The sequence below is a fragment of the Berghia stephanieae genome, chromosome 8, assembly GCF_034508935.2.
Source record: "Berghia stephanieae isolate SIO BIC M18660-M18661 chromosome 8, UCSD_Bste_1.3, whole genome shotgun sequence".
NCBI lineage: Eukaryota > Metazoa > Mollusca > Gastropoda > Nudibranchia > Aeolidiidae > Berghia > Berghia stephanieae.
Genome location: NC_088367.1, coordinates 37,509,691 through 37,526,035, shown reverse-complemented (window position 1 = coordinate 37,526,035; position 16,345 = coordinate 37,509,691). Strand labels below are relative to the sequence as shown.

General features: G+C 37.0%; 1 protein-coding gene across 2 annotated transcripts in view; it reads right to left on the bottom strand.

Annotated features, from left to right (window-relative positions):
- Window positions 1-6,017: 6,017 nt before the first annotated feature.
- LOC144978604 (PAX-interacting protein 1-like) overlaps window positions 6,018-16,345 on the bottom strand; it is a 44,871-nt gene continuing 34,543 nt past the window's right edge. Inside the window, exons 20-24 of one of the 2 annotated variants that reach the window (XR_013646550.1) lie at window positions 15,854-15,954; window positions 14,179-14,313; window positions 8,735-8,810; window positions 6,444-6,586; window positions 6,018-6,401 (exon numbers count right to left, since the gene is read on the bottom strand). Coding sequence is in view for 1 of the 2 variants with exons in the window: in XM_078924888.1 (XP_078781014.1) it covers window positions 6,495-6,586; window positions 8,735-8,810; window positions 14,179-14,313; window positions 15,854-15,954 (404 nt within the window). In the remaining variant the exon portion in view is untranslated. Of the gene's footprint in view, window positions 6,587-8,734; window positions 8,811-14,178; window positions 14,314-15,853; window positions 15,955-16,345 lie in introns of both variants that reach the window. The other variant, XM_078924888.1, reaches the window with a different exon arrangement.

Genomic DNA, 16,345 nt, shown 5'->3' with positions numbered 1-16,345 from the left:
CAATTGTTTGCATATATGTGCGTGTATTTGTGTGTGCGTGTATGTGTGTGTGTGTGTGTGATAGAATATTAACGAGACGTACTCACAAAAGAGCATCAATTATCTTGGACAAAACTTGTCTGGTAACTTTCACCTGTTCATTATAACGACTCACAGACGCAGCATGTCCTGTTTCCAACTGATTTCTTATATCTACAACGTTGAAAAGTTTATATTTAACAGCATCTGTGACATGGCTATTTGATTCAGAATGTTTCTTCAGTGCCTGAGAGATGTGCGCAATATCACTGAATCCTCCTGTTGTCCGTTATAGCATACATCACCAAAAATCAAGCAATAAAAACAATGAAGCGTTTTACGGCTTTCACTGGCAGTAAGCCATTCAACATTTTAAAAATAATCATTATTCAATCGGCGCTGTCTCCTCGGAGTGTTAGAAACTAAGTTAAAATTCACTGGTTTGTGTGGACCTAAATCTTTCACCACTATTTTCTCTTGAGGGGATAAGTGTCGGAATTGATTATCAATTAAAAAATCAACATGATTCATGATTGGTTACAAATTACAGAAATAACTTTTTAAAATAAAATGATTCAAGATAAAAACAGGTAGGTTTCATAAACAATGACAATAGCGATAATACTTTTCTCTGAATACTAACGACTAACGGTATGACAGACAACTTTAGAATAATAGAATTTAAAAATCCACATTTAATTCCAAACGCAAAGCACTTGTTAACTTCACACACAATCAGCGGCATCTTTATAATTATACTATTATTAGACAATGCACACAATACAAGTTGAGTAGGGATCGTTGGGAATGTGCGGGGATAAAGGACTCCGTGGGGTCAGGGATTTTTATTTATAGTACCATGGGGCTCTTCTCGGTGCATACTTTGTTTACTGTTCTTTTTTATATTTAATATATATTTAAGCAAAACAAACAATGATAAAATATATATTTATTGCCATTCTCTTCATCCGTATATCTAAGTGAAGCAAAGCCTCTTCTTTCAGTGATAAAACTGATATGGTTTTAATTTATCCCAAGTAGGACCTCAGGGCGTGCATCGCTAGATTGGCCGTCTTGGCCTAATTATTTTAGCAGTGAAAGACAATAGTTAGTTGGGGAGGGAGATTGGGGAGTAGTAACTAACTTTCTTCAAGGTACAGCGGAGTATAGGATAAGGACAGGACGGCCAAACGAAGACTGGCTCATATAAACAAAAAAAAACTTCCCCACCACACAACACCCTCCGCTCATTGTCACCCCGCGCAGGCAACGGGGGAAAGATGAAACGTGCCGATTTGACGCTACCTTCGCGGAGCGACGCACGAGTCATCAAATATTAAATTCAAAACAAAAAGCAGTATGTGCTAAATTTTTAATTTTATCAAAATTGTAAAATTGAAGTTTTTTGTTTGGTTGACATGCTAATCTACGGAAAATATAGGGCGGCACAAAACAACTTCGCTCTATTGACCGACCGCCAGTGTGTTCGGGGTAAAATTAGTCCAACCAAGGAATGGAATGATAACAAAGAATAATAAAGAAAAAAATCGGGACATTCGAATGATTTGTTTTTGTTTTTAAGGGTTTTACGGCGCTTGCAACACATTAAGGTCATATCAGCGCCAGTAAAAAGGAAGAAAATGGGATAGTAAAAAGTTCTAGAATTACAATTAAAGCAAAAAAGAAAAGGTGAGACGAAGGGGAATTGGTTCAGACAGGAAACAGATGTAGATTCCAAGAACACACCGTCAAAGTACTTAGTTTGAGACCACCTAAAAGTCTCATCCAGACACAAGCACAGGTGCCAACTAAGAGGAAAACACTCAAATGTTTACAAATCATATAATATAATATGAAACTAAACATAATACAATGCATAACCGAGAGATGATTTACAAGGCAAAAAAATATCATCTCCCAAAACTATAACTATACATTCGACTGTTTCCCTCCCAGCCAAGGAACTCTGGCCAGGTTCAGGACAAAACTAAGTAATCTCATTCCAAGACAACGACAGGAAACAATTGGAATACGGGTATGGGGGGATAGAAGACACAGCATGTACCTCCCTGCCCACTATGGGAGGTCAGGATCCCCACCCAGGGGTATGGGGGGGGATAGAAGACACAGCATGTACCACCCTGCCCACTATGGGAGGTCAGGATCCCCACCCAGACATTCGAATGAGTCCGAGGAAATCGTGCTGGAGTGTACATATATAATATAATGTTATTTCAGCGCCAGTTAAAAGGAAAAATATGGGATTTGGGATTGTCAAACAATTCTAGATTTACAATTGAAAGCATACAGGAAAAGTAAGACAAAGGGAAATGCTTCAAATTAATAGAGAATAGATGTAGAATCCAAGGACACACTATCTGTGTAATTAGTTTGAGATAAGCTAAAATTCTCATCCAGACATATGGACAGAATCCCACTAAGAGGAATACACTCACATTCTTACACACCATAACATATTCAAAACAAAAAATTTAAGAGGACAGAGAGAAAGAACAAGGAAAGAAAATATCATCTCCCAAAACTAAAACTATACATTTGACTGTTTCCTCCCCAGCCAAAGAGTCCAGCCAGGGCCAGGACAAAACTTAGTACCTACACTCCAGCACGCTTTCCTTGAACACTGTTTCCTCGAACTCATTCGAATGTCTAATTTTTTCCTTATTATTATTTGTTATCACTCCATTCCTTCCTTGAACTAATTCCATCCAGCCAACGTAAGAAAAATGAATTAATTACTTAAACTGTTTTTTATACGCCCGGTGATTTCAACCACTGATGATTTACTGTGCCATTGATAGTGACTATGTGTGTATCTGTCTACACTGCAAGTGTGTGTATAACTATAACGTGTGATTACAAGTATGTAGATACAGCCACTGACACACTCCAACGCTGTTTCGCATAAAAGGCACCTCTCTGGTTTTTTTTACCACTTCGCCATTAGTTCCAATTCCAATTCCACGCGCCATGATTATGGTTTGCTACCACGATAAAAGAATGTTGTAATTCAGTAACCCCCCCCCCCCTCCCAAAACACACACACACACACAAACACCAACCCCTTGCAACATATCAATAAAGTTAAAGTAAATAATAGTAAAGTTTCCTATATTCATCCTCAACCAGAAATTAGTCTTAGAGCCTATTCCAAGGGAAGGCTGGAACAGCCCACGTGTCGGCCGCAGCACAGCGCTACAAATTGAGTTACGGAGAAGTGACTTGCTGAAGGCCAAATAACACGGTGGATTTTCGAACTAGGTATCCCTCGGGTACGAAGCTAAGACCATGTCGCTGATCCTTCTCCATCGACGGCAATGTACTGTTTCCTAAAACGTCTTTGCTTCTGTTTTGATGATAACATCAATATGAACCCCTTTTTGGGCCGCTTTGTTAGTTGAAGCTGATTGTGTAGAGTGAGGTCCTGCTAACTGCATGGCATCTTTGGTCCACCTACGTAATGTGTCACTAGAAATTACATCACGAGGAGAGGATATTTGGATAGAGAGTTGTTGAGATTTTCTTATTCGTTTAGTTCTCTGAATGCATTCTTTAAGATATGTCACTGGGCAAATTTTCTGTATATGTTAATGTTACATATTGAATCATAAGGTGCATAACTATTTTATAGGCAGATTATTGAGATTACGGTGCATAAAGGAACGAGTATAGATTATCTTTATTGATGACCAGCATTTTTTCAGATTAGAAAATATGATGCCATCGATCTGAAACCAGAAGATCAATGACACGAGTATGTATCCAATCCTTAAGGAGGACTGGTTTTACACTTCCAATGAGATTGGGACCAGTTTTTTAACATCTCACTTTTCTTCCCTATGTTTTGTTTTGAAGGGTTTTACGGCGCTTGCAACACATTAAGGTCATATCAGCGCCAGTAAAAAGGAAGAAAATGGGATAGTAAAAAGTTCTAGAATTACAATTAAAGCACCCAAGAAAAGGTAAGACAAAGGGGAATTGGTTAAAATAGGAAACAGATGTAGATTCCAAGAGCACACATTTAAAATTTTTTTTTTTTTTTTTTTTTCAAAATGGCGGCGCTGAATAGCGACGCACAGTTACACCTATGTGATGAATTCTTTTGATATTTATTTGTTTCATGACAACATTTCACTAATTTACGTATTAAACGTTGTATGATTGTTCGTATTAATGAATGGTATGTACTTCAAACTTTAACGTTTAGAGTTCTGATTCAAATCCTCGGAAAAATCGTTCGTATCAATGTTTTTGTCTGGAGGAAATCAAAATGGCGGCCGCTATGTTTACTTCCGACACAAAATTGCACCGCTAATTTCATCTTATTTCGCGATTTGTAAGACCTATCCTTCGCTTAATATTATATAAAGCGTTGTATGATGATTTAGAATTACAAAGAGGCATCAAAAATAATAAACCATCCTCTTGATGGAGTAGAAAGAATTCATGGAAAAGCAATAGAAAGTAAAGCATTCTCATTTACCAACAATAAAAAACATATTTTATACCATGAATTTAGTATTTTACCATTTGGGAGAAGGTTTTGTCAGATTAAATGTAGAACTAACAAGTATAAATCAACGTTGGTTCCATCAGCAATAAAAATGTTGAATATTTCATATGGTACAGCAAAACCAAGGATAGATACGTTGACTGATTGACTGATTAATTTATTTAATGTTAGATTAAGTGACCAATTGATAATGATGATAATATTTGGTGTTGAATTGCCGAAAATGTAACGAATTGAAAATGAAATGAATATGTCTATGTTGTGTATATCGCACGCGTGAAAGAAAGAGAGGAAAGAGAGAGAGAGAGAGAGAGAGAGAGAGAGAGAGAGAGAGAGAGAGAGAGAGAGAGAGAGAGAGAGAGAGAAGAGAGAGAGAGAGAGAGAGAGAGAGAGAGAGAGAGAGAGAGAGAGAGAGAGAGAGGAGAGAGAGAGAGAGAGAGAGAGAATAAGTAGGAGTGAAATATCTGTTCAATGTTATAGTTATCATATAACGTGATAACAAGTGTAACTAAATGACAAATTGCCATATTTATGGACAATAAAGATCTATTATTATTATTATTATTATTATTATTAAAGTACTTAGTTTGAGATCACCTAAAAGTCTCCAGACACCAGCACAGGTCCCCACTAAGAGGAATACACTCAAATGTTTACAAATCATGTTAAAAATGAAAAGTGTAACAGTACATAACAGAGAGATGATTTACAAGGAAAAAAATATTCATCTCCCTAAACTATAACTATACATTCGACTGTTTCCCTCTCAGCCAAGGACTCCGTCCAAGGTCAGGACAAAAACAAGCAATCTCATTCCAAGACAAATACAGAAAGCAATAGGAAAACAGATAGAGGGGATAGAAGACAAAGCAAGTACCTCCCTGCCCGCTATGGGAGGTAGGAGCCCCACCCAGTTTCTTCCCTATTACACCACAGAAGGTAGGGATGATTTCATGGAGTCGTAACTTGCCACATTATGGAGGAGGTGAAGGATGAAGAGATGGATGTTTGTTTTTAAAGGCTTTACCACGTTTGCAACACTATTAGATCATTTTAACTCCAGTCAGATGGAAAATGATAGGAGAAGCTATAGATATGAAGTTAAAAGCATCAAGGAAAAAAGAAAACAAAGGGAGCAGGGACAAATAAGGAACAGAAGATTCCACGAGCAATCTATCAATGTGTCTATTTTGACAATACCTAAAAGTCCCATCCAGGCACAAGCAAAGGATCCCACAATGAAAGATACACTCAAATGTTTATAAAGCACAATTTACAGTATTCATAACAAAGAAACAAAAACAAAGAGATGCCAAGATGATGGTCTTCAATCGATATTTGATGGACGAGTTTTCTGACCAAATTTTTAAATACTTGTTTTTCCAGAGTACGGAGGTAAATTAGTTAAAGTTTTGTCTATGTCAAGGTAAATAAAAACAAAAAAATAATAAATAAACGAGCAAAATTGTTCATTTTATTTTACCAACCCCCATCTTTTGTTGGCAAAATATTTATTCTCACAATTCTTGATATCAAATTTTGATATAGGCACTCTGAACGTCTCAGCTTGTCTGCAAACTGAGCAGTGATTGGGTTGCTGGGTTTTGAACAGTATTTACATAAATACATATTTACATATTGTCCTGATTGGGTCGTCTAAATATTCAATTCCTATGATATCTTTTTTGTCTTCATAACAAAGTATTTTTACACTGTTTTTAAGCTTGCCTTAACTTAAAATGCATAAAGTGTAACAGTCGATTCTCTATCAATCAACTAATAGGATCTCAGTTTACAGCACATCATAACAACTTGTCATGTCTCAGCTTACAGCATTTCTCTATCATAACAACTTGTCATATCTCAGCTTACAGCATTTCTCTATCATAACAACTTGTCTTGTCTCAGCCTACAGCATTTCTCTATCACCTCAAATAGCATCCCATCAGCTCACAATGTTTCGGGTAATTCTGAAAACCTTAAAGGATAATTCTTGTCGCATCACACCTGTCAATACAAGCTCTGGGTTGTAGATCGCTGCAAAGAAAGTAGAGGGGTATGGGAGAGAGAAAAAAAAAGTTACATATTATTCAGTACACCAAGTCGGTTGTTTTTTGGGGTTTTTTTTTTTTTTGTTTGACAAAGATGTCTGTAATCAAATCAACCATGATGTAAAAATCAGACATGATTGATAACTATCTCACTGAATTGATGTTGAAAGAAACACAATTGTTTGTCTCTACTATATCGCATGCCCTACTTATACATATCAATTACAGACCTGCCTGCTTGAAAATCTAAAAACTCGTGTAGTTTTAAAGAGATAAAAATAGTAGAGTCATCCCTTCCCTTACCGACCATTTTCCCGACCGACCAAATAGAGTTTTTGTTTTGTTACGTCTTTAATTGAATGACTTTAGTTGTAATAACCCGATTACATCATTTACAAAGACTGCTTCCGCCACTACAAACTGTCAAAATAGCAAGTTTTAGCGAAAACTCACTCAAATTGACAACTTTTTTTTTCAGGTAAGATGAAAATGTTTGTCTTACGGGTTGCACGTCGTCCGTCCTGACTGACAAATAAGCCGATTGTAACTCTTCTAACAGAAGAAATATATTGAGTGGCTTAAAACTGCCTCCTGGGATCTATATTTAGGCATTACTGGTGTCAAATCAATGTTGAATTTCCACTGTGCCCTGAAAACAGATTGGTCGGTGAGGGAAGGGCATTTTCGCATGTCCCGTCCCCTACCGGCCAAACAATTTAAATGTGTCTTTAAAAACCCAACCAAACACCATAAAACATTTTATTATTTTTTTTTTTTATTTCCTAGACCTAGATGTGTAAATAGTTGCAAAATAGTTTGTCGTTTAACAGTGGCTGCTATTAGGAACACAGAAAAAGAGGCTACAAAGAAGACTGTGCAGGAAAGGAAACGTCAGGAGAGGGGAAAAAATAAAGCAGATAGATTGGCATTGAAGCAGAAAGGGAGAGGGAAGGGAAACAAAAAAAAAAAAGAGAAAGACAGAAATAATCCTCGGCGAAACGAGTCAGAGACTCATACAGGTTATTCTAGACGATGATTCATCATATTCATCAGATTGCTTCAGCAAGAGAGAATACAATGGCCGAACTAGTTGCAACCGGTACAAGCGCTGGTTATGTTTTTAAAAAAACAATGCTCAGGCAGCCAGCGTGATACCATTGAAGCCCTTGACGAGGAAGGGCTCGTTGATATTTGTTTCAATTTAATGTTTTGTTTTTTTTTAATCTGCATATCATGCCTTGTCCTCATCATTGTTATTTCCTTGGCAGGTAGACATTGTAAAGAGCCTCCAGCGAGAATTTTAAGCTTAAATTTTAAAATACTTACGATGATATTTACAGTACAGTCTTCCTTGTTATTCATTTGAGCTGTGTATCATATTGTATGCATCATAAAGATGTTCTGTTAGTGGTAAGATCGGGTGGTCGGTAGGGGATCGGGCTTTGGGCGGTAGGGGAACAATGGAAAAGAATGTAGTCGGTAGGGGAAAAAGATATCACATACTTAACACCACGAGAACATGGATAATATTTCTTGCAGAGGAAAAGTCAGTTGACAACCCAAACCTATCACCATGTCTTAACATGTTTCGACATTGCTCTTTGAAAACGGTATTATTTATGGTGCTTGCTTTAGACAGATTATTTCCCTTTTTCTCGTAAGGCGTGACAAGGCTCTTAGCGGACGGTAGGGGACGGAACGACTCTAGTAACTATGAATAACAGTATAGGTCAAAAATTTACCCTCATGAGGATTAATTACTATTCAAAATCCTTGCAATTATGAATTCTGTACCATTCTTTCATAATCACTAAGTTTATGTGACTGAGATGCTCATGACTTTCTGAAATTGGAGCCGAAACTTATTGGTAGGCAACTATGAATTTGCATTTTGTTTTTCTCATACAAGTCTTGCAGAAGGTTCACCAAACACTGGTCCAGCTTACAAAAACAAAAAAAAAGATCATAAGATCACACAGATATGAAACTTAACAAAGAAGCAATTCTTAAGTCTCTTGTCAATGCTATGGTTGATAATTTCACATCAGTGAATTTATAGGGTATTCATTATGAAATATAATCCAAATTTGGTCAAGAGAATAAAGAGTGTTTGAAAAGGTCATTCCAGACTTACGTATACTTTTGAATATGAGATCCTGGCACAAATGTAGGTCTCCAAGGCAAGTGATGACCACAACTTTTGGGTTTTCCTGGAACAAAAAGAAAAGTTGACTTTTATAAATAAATAGATAAATATATAAATAAAATAATTGACCCATAATATCTCCATGGCACAGCTTCATTGGGCCTAAATGTCAGTAATCTTCTCGAGCTCTCCAAGCCCCAAAGGACTCTTTGTTAAGATGGCAGTCATTTCCATATTGCGAGCTAACACTGCAGAGGAAAGACTGGTGAGCACTCATTGAACCAAAAATATGGAACAGTCTACCCTCTGATATTTGAGAATTATCTAAAACTTGAGCTTTTATATAGTGAAATATTCACTAAACGTACTCAAAGACCTTTACAAGGGGTCCCTCGCAAACTGCGACACTTAACTTGTAGGACGAGACATCACGTCTGAAGGTGATATAATAATTTTATTTTTTTTCGGACAAAGACAACACTGTTAACGGCCAGGCACTTATTTTACGCCTGAGCATGGTGAGAGATTGTGATTAAAGAGCCTATTCCAAGGACTCAACCACATAGTCGAACATGAACATGACCATTCCTCACCGACCATGAACATTTTCAAAAGAACGCCATAATGCCCATCTCTTTACTGAATCATATATATAATTATTGGTATATATATATATATATATATATATATATATATATATATATATATATATATATATATATATATATATATATATATATATATATATATATATATATATATATATATATATATATATATATATATATATATATATATATATTCATTTCATATCTAAATATGTGCTGTGCTTATTAGTGATATTTTAACAATTTGTATTGTAAAGCATACAAGGCCCCCAGATAAGAAGGTGTCATAGTTCACCATTACCATTATTGTTAAATACCTGCCAATTTCCTCAAAGCAGTGAGCCCACCAACCAGCATTCTCAAGCACATCGACCAACACTTTTAAAGCTAATCAACTGATATGAGTTTATAATTTAAGTTATTAAGTCTGTAATAGAGGTAGTAGACTTACCAAAAATGTTTAATTTGGAGTTGCGTGAAAAATATATGAAAGAGAGATTGATAAATCCAGGGTTGCCAATTCAGGAGGTAAAAATTTACTGAACTTTTACGTGAACACATCGACTGACCACTGTGTTTTGTTTGTTTTAAGGGTTTTTACAGCGCTTGCAACACAGTTAGGTCATATCAGTGCCAGTAAAAAGGAAGGAAATGGGATAGTTAAAAGTTATAGATTTACAATTAAAAGCACAAAAGAAAAAGTAAGACAAAGGGAAATGGCACAAATAGAGAACAGAAGTAGATTCCAAGATCACACTAACATTGTGCATAGGTTGGAAAGCCTCATCCTGACACAAGTAAAGATTCCCATTAAGAGAAATATACTACACTATATTTTAAAAAAAAATAAATAAAATTACAGTACATAACAGAGAGATGCTTTACAAGGAGAAAAAAAAATCTCCAAAATTATAACTATACATTTGATTGTTTCCCTCCCAGCAAAGGGTCAGGACTAAACTAAGTAATCTCATTCCAAGACAAAGACAGAAAGCAATTGGAAAACAGATGTAGGGGAATAGAAGATGCAGTTAGTACCTCCCTGCCCACGTGGGAGATTAATAACTCCAACCAGGACCTATCACTATCTGAGTGCTGAATTTCAGTAAAAAGACATAATGTACTTACTTTTTACCATTCACAAGATGATTGGAAAATATACTGAGATGTTTTAACATACTTAATTCCGTACATATATAAAAAATTGGCAAGCTTCCAAATCTGATACACAATTTTTTAGATTTCTATAGTAAGAAGATTTAACATTTCACAGGGAGATATTTCCTCAAATCCCAAAATTGAAACAATAAAGGCCATGGTGAACTTAACTTATATAAATATCAAAATGAAGATGAAGTTTCACATGTTTCGAAAACCCATAAATAAAATACTCTCTCTTACTCTCACACAGCCCCCCTCCCTCCCCAAATACACACACCACACAAACATAATACCGAGGAAAATTGTAGAGGTATAACATTAACATTCATGGCATTCTATTTATAAGGATCATGTGATAGTACCAAAAATCGTATTTATATAGCTTTACTTAGTGCGGCTATGTGGTCTAGTGGTATGACACTCGATTTCAGATCGGAAGTTCTTGGGTTTGAGCCTTGCTTGATGCAGTTGAGTCCTAGGAAAAGACTCTTTACTCACATTCTCTCACCGTACTCAAGGGTAAAATAAGTATCAGGCCGTTAACAGCTTTTCTTTGTACGAAAAAATTGTAATATCACCTAAAAGGTGTCATGACCTGTCCTACATGTGAGGTTGGCCAGGGACTAGTGCGGGGCGGTCCTTGGCAAGCTTAAGGACCACGGTCCTACGGTCCCTGGGAAATGAAAACCGCAAGGACCGGTCCTAGGACCGGTCCTTTTCGACATTGAACATTCCTGAGAGACTGTTGGAAGTTCGAACCGTTTTGACCTTTGGGACCGTGGGATCGTTCATTCTTGAACCGTTAAAGACCGCTACACGATGAAAACCGTGGTCTACAGGAGTAAAACACACGGAGTAGTCACACTCATTTCAAATTGTAACCTAATTAGAGAAGAGGGGTGATGCCTTCTTTATTTGCTCTCCGTACTTCATTGTTACTTCGATAATTTAATAAAATTTGAAATTTATCCCCATTAACGGAGATAATGGCATCGCCCAAGGCGTTGATCGAGTTGTTCGTGGCGTTGATATACACACGCAACTCCTACCCCCTCCCCACACACACACACACACATTAGAGGGCAGCGAGCATTGGAGAGTAAGAGAGAAACGTGAAGTTATAATAAGAGGGGGTGGATGCGGTAATAAGTTAATAAGTAATAATTGGGGTCCATGGTGACTTTTCGCCAGATCTAACAAACCCAGCTACCCATTCACTGCTGAGTAGACAGGGATTCAGAAAAAACTCGACTGCACCCGGGATCGATCTCTGGCCCTTTGCGTATAAAGAGAGTGCTCTATCAACTGAGCTATCGGGGTCCCCAAATATTCTATTGGACTTTTTTAAAATACAGACGTTATAACTGGGTTTTTTGGAAGGAAGAAACTAATGAAACTCATATTATTTGATTAGTTAAAACACCAAACGAAAATTTTATATTATTGTATTATTTTAAATGACAACAATGCGATAGAAAGGAGTGGTAACAAGAGATGGACAAAAGAAAACAAAAAATCGGACTTGCTACTTGCTAGGTTCGACACACACACACACACACACACAAACACACACATCTTTAGTAGTCACATGCATTTCAAACAATAACCCATTAGAGAAGAGGGGTCATGCCTTCATCATAGATCATTGTCATTGCGATCATTATGGTGTAGTAAATTTTGAAATTTACCCCGTATAATGGAATCGTCCAAGGCGTGCGCCTCCTGTTCCCCCATCTCACACACGAAAGGGCGGTTTGCGGAGTGGAGGGGGGTGGTCGTCTGCCTCTATGGTCGTCTGTGTCGTTTAGTGTATGGCAAAGGGGGGTGGGTGCCATTAATTAAGTGGGATGGGTGGTGATTGGTGGAAGATAGGCAACCGAGGCAACGAATCGCTGGGGAAGTAGTATGGCGCGAGACCGTTGAAAGGTGATAAGAAGTGAGGACCGCCGCCAGTCTTCCACTATGGGACCGGTCCCCAATTCACAGCTAAAAGACCTCAGCGCGGCACTACCAGGGACCTTGTAAAGCGTTTTGAGCACGTTTAGTGGATATTATAATAAAAAAGCTCAAGTTTTTTTTGCTATGTTTTTTAATTTAATATCAACATTGACACATGATCTAAACTAACCATGACTGTTAATAATAATAATAATAATAATAATAATAATAAACATAATATAATTAATAATAATAATAATGCTGAAAACTTATAAAGTGCTATAACTCCGAGACACCAGACTCTAAGCGCTAAATTACAAATTACTTTGGCTGACACATTCATTCACACAACAAGCATACACACACACACAAACACACACACCAGACACACAAATCACAATAGAAACCAACAGACCTATCTTGCTTCTCATAACAATCTACTAAAGGACAAACAGATATGTTTTGAGCGAAGTTTAAAATAGACAAAGATTCTTTTTCACGAATGCTCTGTGGTAAGGCGTTCCAAACAGAGGCTCCGAAATGAGAAAAGGATCTCATTCCAGCATTTTTCCGTATTCGAGGGACAACTAGTTTGGTGGAATCACTGGCCGAACGTAAGGGGCGGGGTTTTGAATATATTTCAATTAGTTCCGAAATGTAGGAAGGGGCAGTACCTTCAAGACAACGATACACTAAAGTACAAACTTTGAATTTAATCCTTTTCTCAACAGGCAGCCAATGCAGGTCATGAAGTAGAGGTCTGACAGAAACGCACCTACGCTTTATGAATACTAGCCTGGCAGCGCTGTTTTGGACGTCTCAGATTGTATTGCGAAACGCCAAACAACAGAGCATTACAATAATCCAATTTCGATAGTACGAGGGACACAGCCAGGTGTTTGGTCACATCCTCAGATATGAACCGTTCAGAAAGCAATTTTCATATTGCTCGTCACAAGTGTAAAATATCATAAAATATGGCAGCAATCAATTACAAACAACATCACAGACTACTCTATGACCACAACTTGATTCACAAAGTAAATGATCTCACTAATGGTAAGCAGATTACATTTCTTTGAAATACCACTTGGTGAGCAATTTCCCCTCTTCTGTCCAAGGTCACAAAATAACACAATTTCAAGTGTCTTCACCAGACCTTGAACTTGCAACCTTCTAATCCCAGGTGAGTGACCAACCTTTTTTTTTTTTTTTTTGCTTTTTAAGAGTTTACAACACATTTAGGTCATTTCAGAGCCATTAAAAAGGAGGAAAATGGGATAGTAAAAAGGTCTAGAATTACAATTATAGCACCCAAGAAAAGGTAAGACAAAGGGGATTGGTTCAAATAGGAAACAGATGTTGATTCCAAGAACATACTATCAAAGTATATAGTTTAAAATCACCTGAAAGTCTCATCCAGACAAAGCACAGGCCCCCACTAAGAGGAATACACTCAAATGGTTACAAATCATATATAATATCTAAACATAATACAGTGCATAACAGAGATAATTTACAAGGAAAAAAATATCATCTCCCAAAACTAACTATACATTTGACTGTTTCCCTCTCGGCAAGGGCATCGCCAGGACAAAACAAGTAATCTCATTCCAAGACAAAGACAGAAATCAAGTTGGAAAACATATATAGGAGGATAGAAGACACAGTAAGTATCTTTCTGCCTACTATAGTGACTAACCACTACACCCAACACATTTTTACCTGTTCATCCATAGAATCAGCGATGACTTTTACCGAAGGCCTGTGTTTGACCACTGTTCCACCTGCATTCTCTATTATACTTTTCAACTCACACATTGGTGGTGTAATGCCTGGTGTCATGTGAAATGTGTAGCCCTGGAAAGTTTTAAAAAAATAATTAGTCATCTAACACTCCTAAATAGAAATGAGAAATAGAGAGAGGAATAAATATATAAAAATCATTTAAAAATCAACAACAGATTGGGAAAGAAAAACAAAAAGAAACCGAAATAAAAATAATAAAAATTTAGAGAAAAAAACAACAAACTCATACTTGATATAAAAGAGCAAATAACAAGGTTTGATTACAATCAAATTTATTTGCTTTCATTTAGAAGAATAAATGTAAAGTTTTCAGCATATTACAAAGGATAAAGGGGGACTGTTTTTTTTAATTTTTAAAGATTTTTACATCCTTTTTAACATTTGAGCCCCAGTAAAATGGAAGAAAATGTGATAGTAAAAATAGTGATTCTGAGCACCTGAATCGAATTCCATTACAGACAGCAAAATGGAAGAGAAGAACAACTATAGGGAGTAGAGAACCCGGCAAGAGTGATCATCCTACCCCTGGCCACCATGAGAAGTCAAAAAATCCCAGCTGGCAAGGTGGACAGATACAGAACCCTCTAGCTTGAGCTGGGGCAGGAATTGGTTTATAAGGGTCTTGCGAATACCAAGTCTTTTATGGAAAGGTCTTTTGAACTCCAAGTCGCTCGGTTTGTTTTACTGTCATGGAACAAATGATACCTAGATGAATCGTTTTGTGACCCAGACTAATCGTTTTGTGTGTGCAAGCCATGAGGGTAGGTACAGCGCTTGCCAGTCAGGAAAAGAAAAAAAGATACAGCGAAACTGCGTTTGAAAAAAAAATAAACAAACCAACAATAACCCCAGTAGCAATGTAATCCTTTAAAGGTGAAATTCGATCTTATTTTGACCCAACACCAGATGTTCCCATTTTCATCAAAAGACAAGTTGCGACGCTCTGACTGCTCTCTTTGTGGAAACGCTTTATTCACCATTAACAATAATAAAGATAAAAAGAAACTATTATCTGAAAACAAAAAAATCAGCTCCGCTGTTAAGGATTTAGAACATCGATACGAAATGCGTCCCATGTACTATGTCATCAGGCGACCCATCTCTCTTTCACCTTCCCCCATGCCTCATCCTTTATCCCTCCAATCTCAGAATTTCCTGCTGGATGTGAATTGTTTTCTCTCTCGTTCAAATAAAACCAAGCTTGTTTACAAATGGATGTGAACTGGTTTGAAAGCGATTCAGTTCCGAGTTCCGATTCAATGTTCAATGAATCGATTTAATGCAAGGGTCTTGTGGATAGCTAGTTGCTCCATTGTCCCACCACAGTTCTACCTCTATCCCAAAGGACAGATGGCCTGAAGGAATACCCACCCATCACTAAAAGGGGGAAAAGAAAAGAAAAAACAAACAAAAAAAAAAGGATAGTTACCTGATGTATTCTGGAAAGACAAGTATTCAAAAATTTAGGCAGAAAACTCGTCCTTCAAATATCGATCTATTAAAACGACCCTCATCTAGGCAAAAAATCTCAAACCTAGGACCTTGTGAGGACAGCAGTTAACTTAAGTAGCAGGAATGAAAATGGACAAACCTGGAATAAAGGTCTTGCTTGAGCTCGTCTCAAGGATTCTGCCAAATCACAGCCAAGAGTCTTCTCCCCTTTCTCATCCTTCAAGGCGTAGTTAAATTCTCCTGGAGAAAATTTTGCATCAAATAAATCAAAAGGAATTAAAACACCTAGTCCTGAATCTGCTGAGATAAAATGTGTGCAATCACCTTGGTTCCCTCACCAATTAATTTAATCAAAAACAAACTCTACATCCCCTCTCTCAATACTTTTTATGTTTTGGAAATTCTCTCTAGCCGAATCAAAACTTTAACATCCACATACTTAAAATTAACTTCCATTGACTGAAGTACTTTTTAGCACTTGGTTCTTCCTTTTATTATTTCAAAACGTCTATATCAACATTGTCCAATATACATGTTTCTTAGTTCTTATTGAGCTTTCATATAGCGCAATATCCACTAAACGAGTTCAAAGCGCTTTACAAAGGGTCCCTGACCAACAGCAACACAAAAC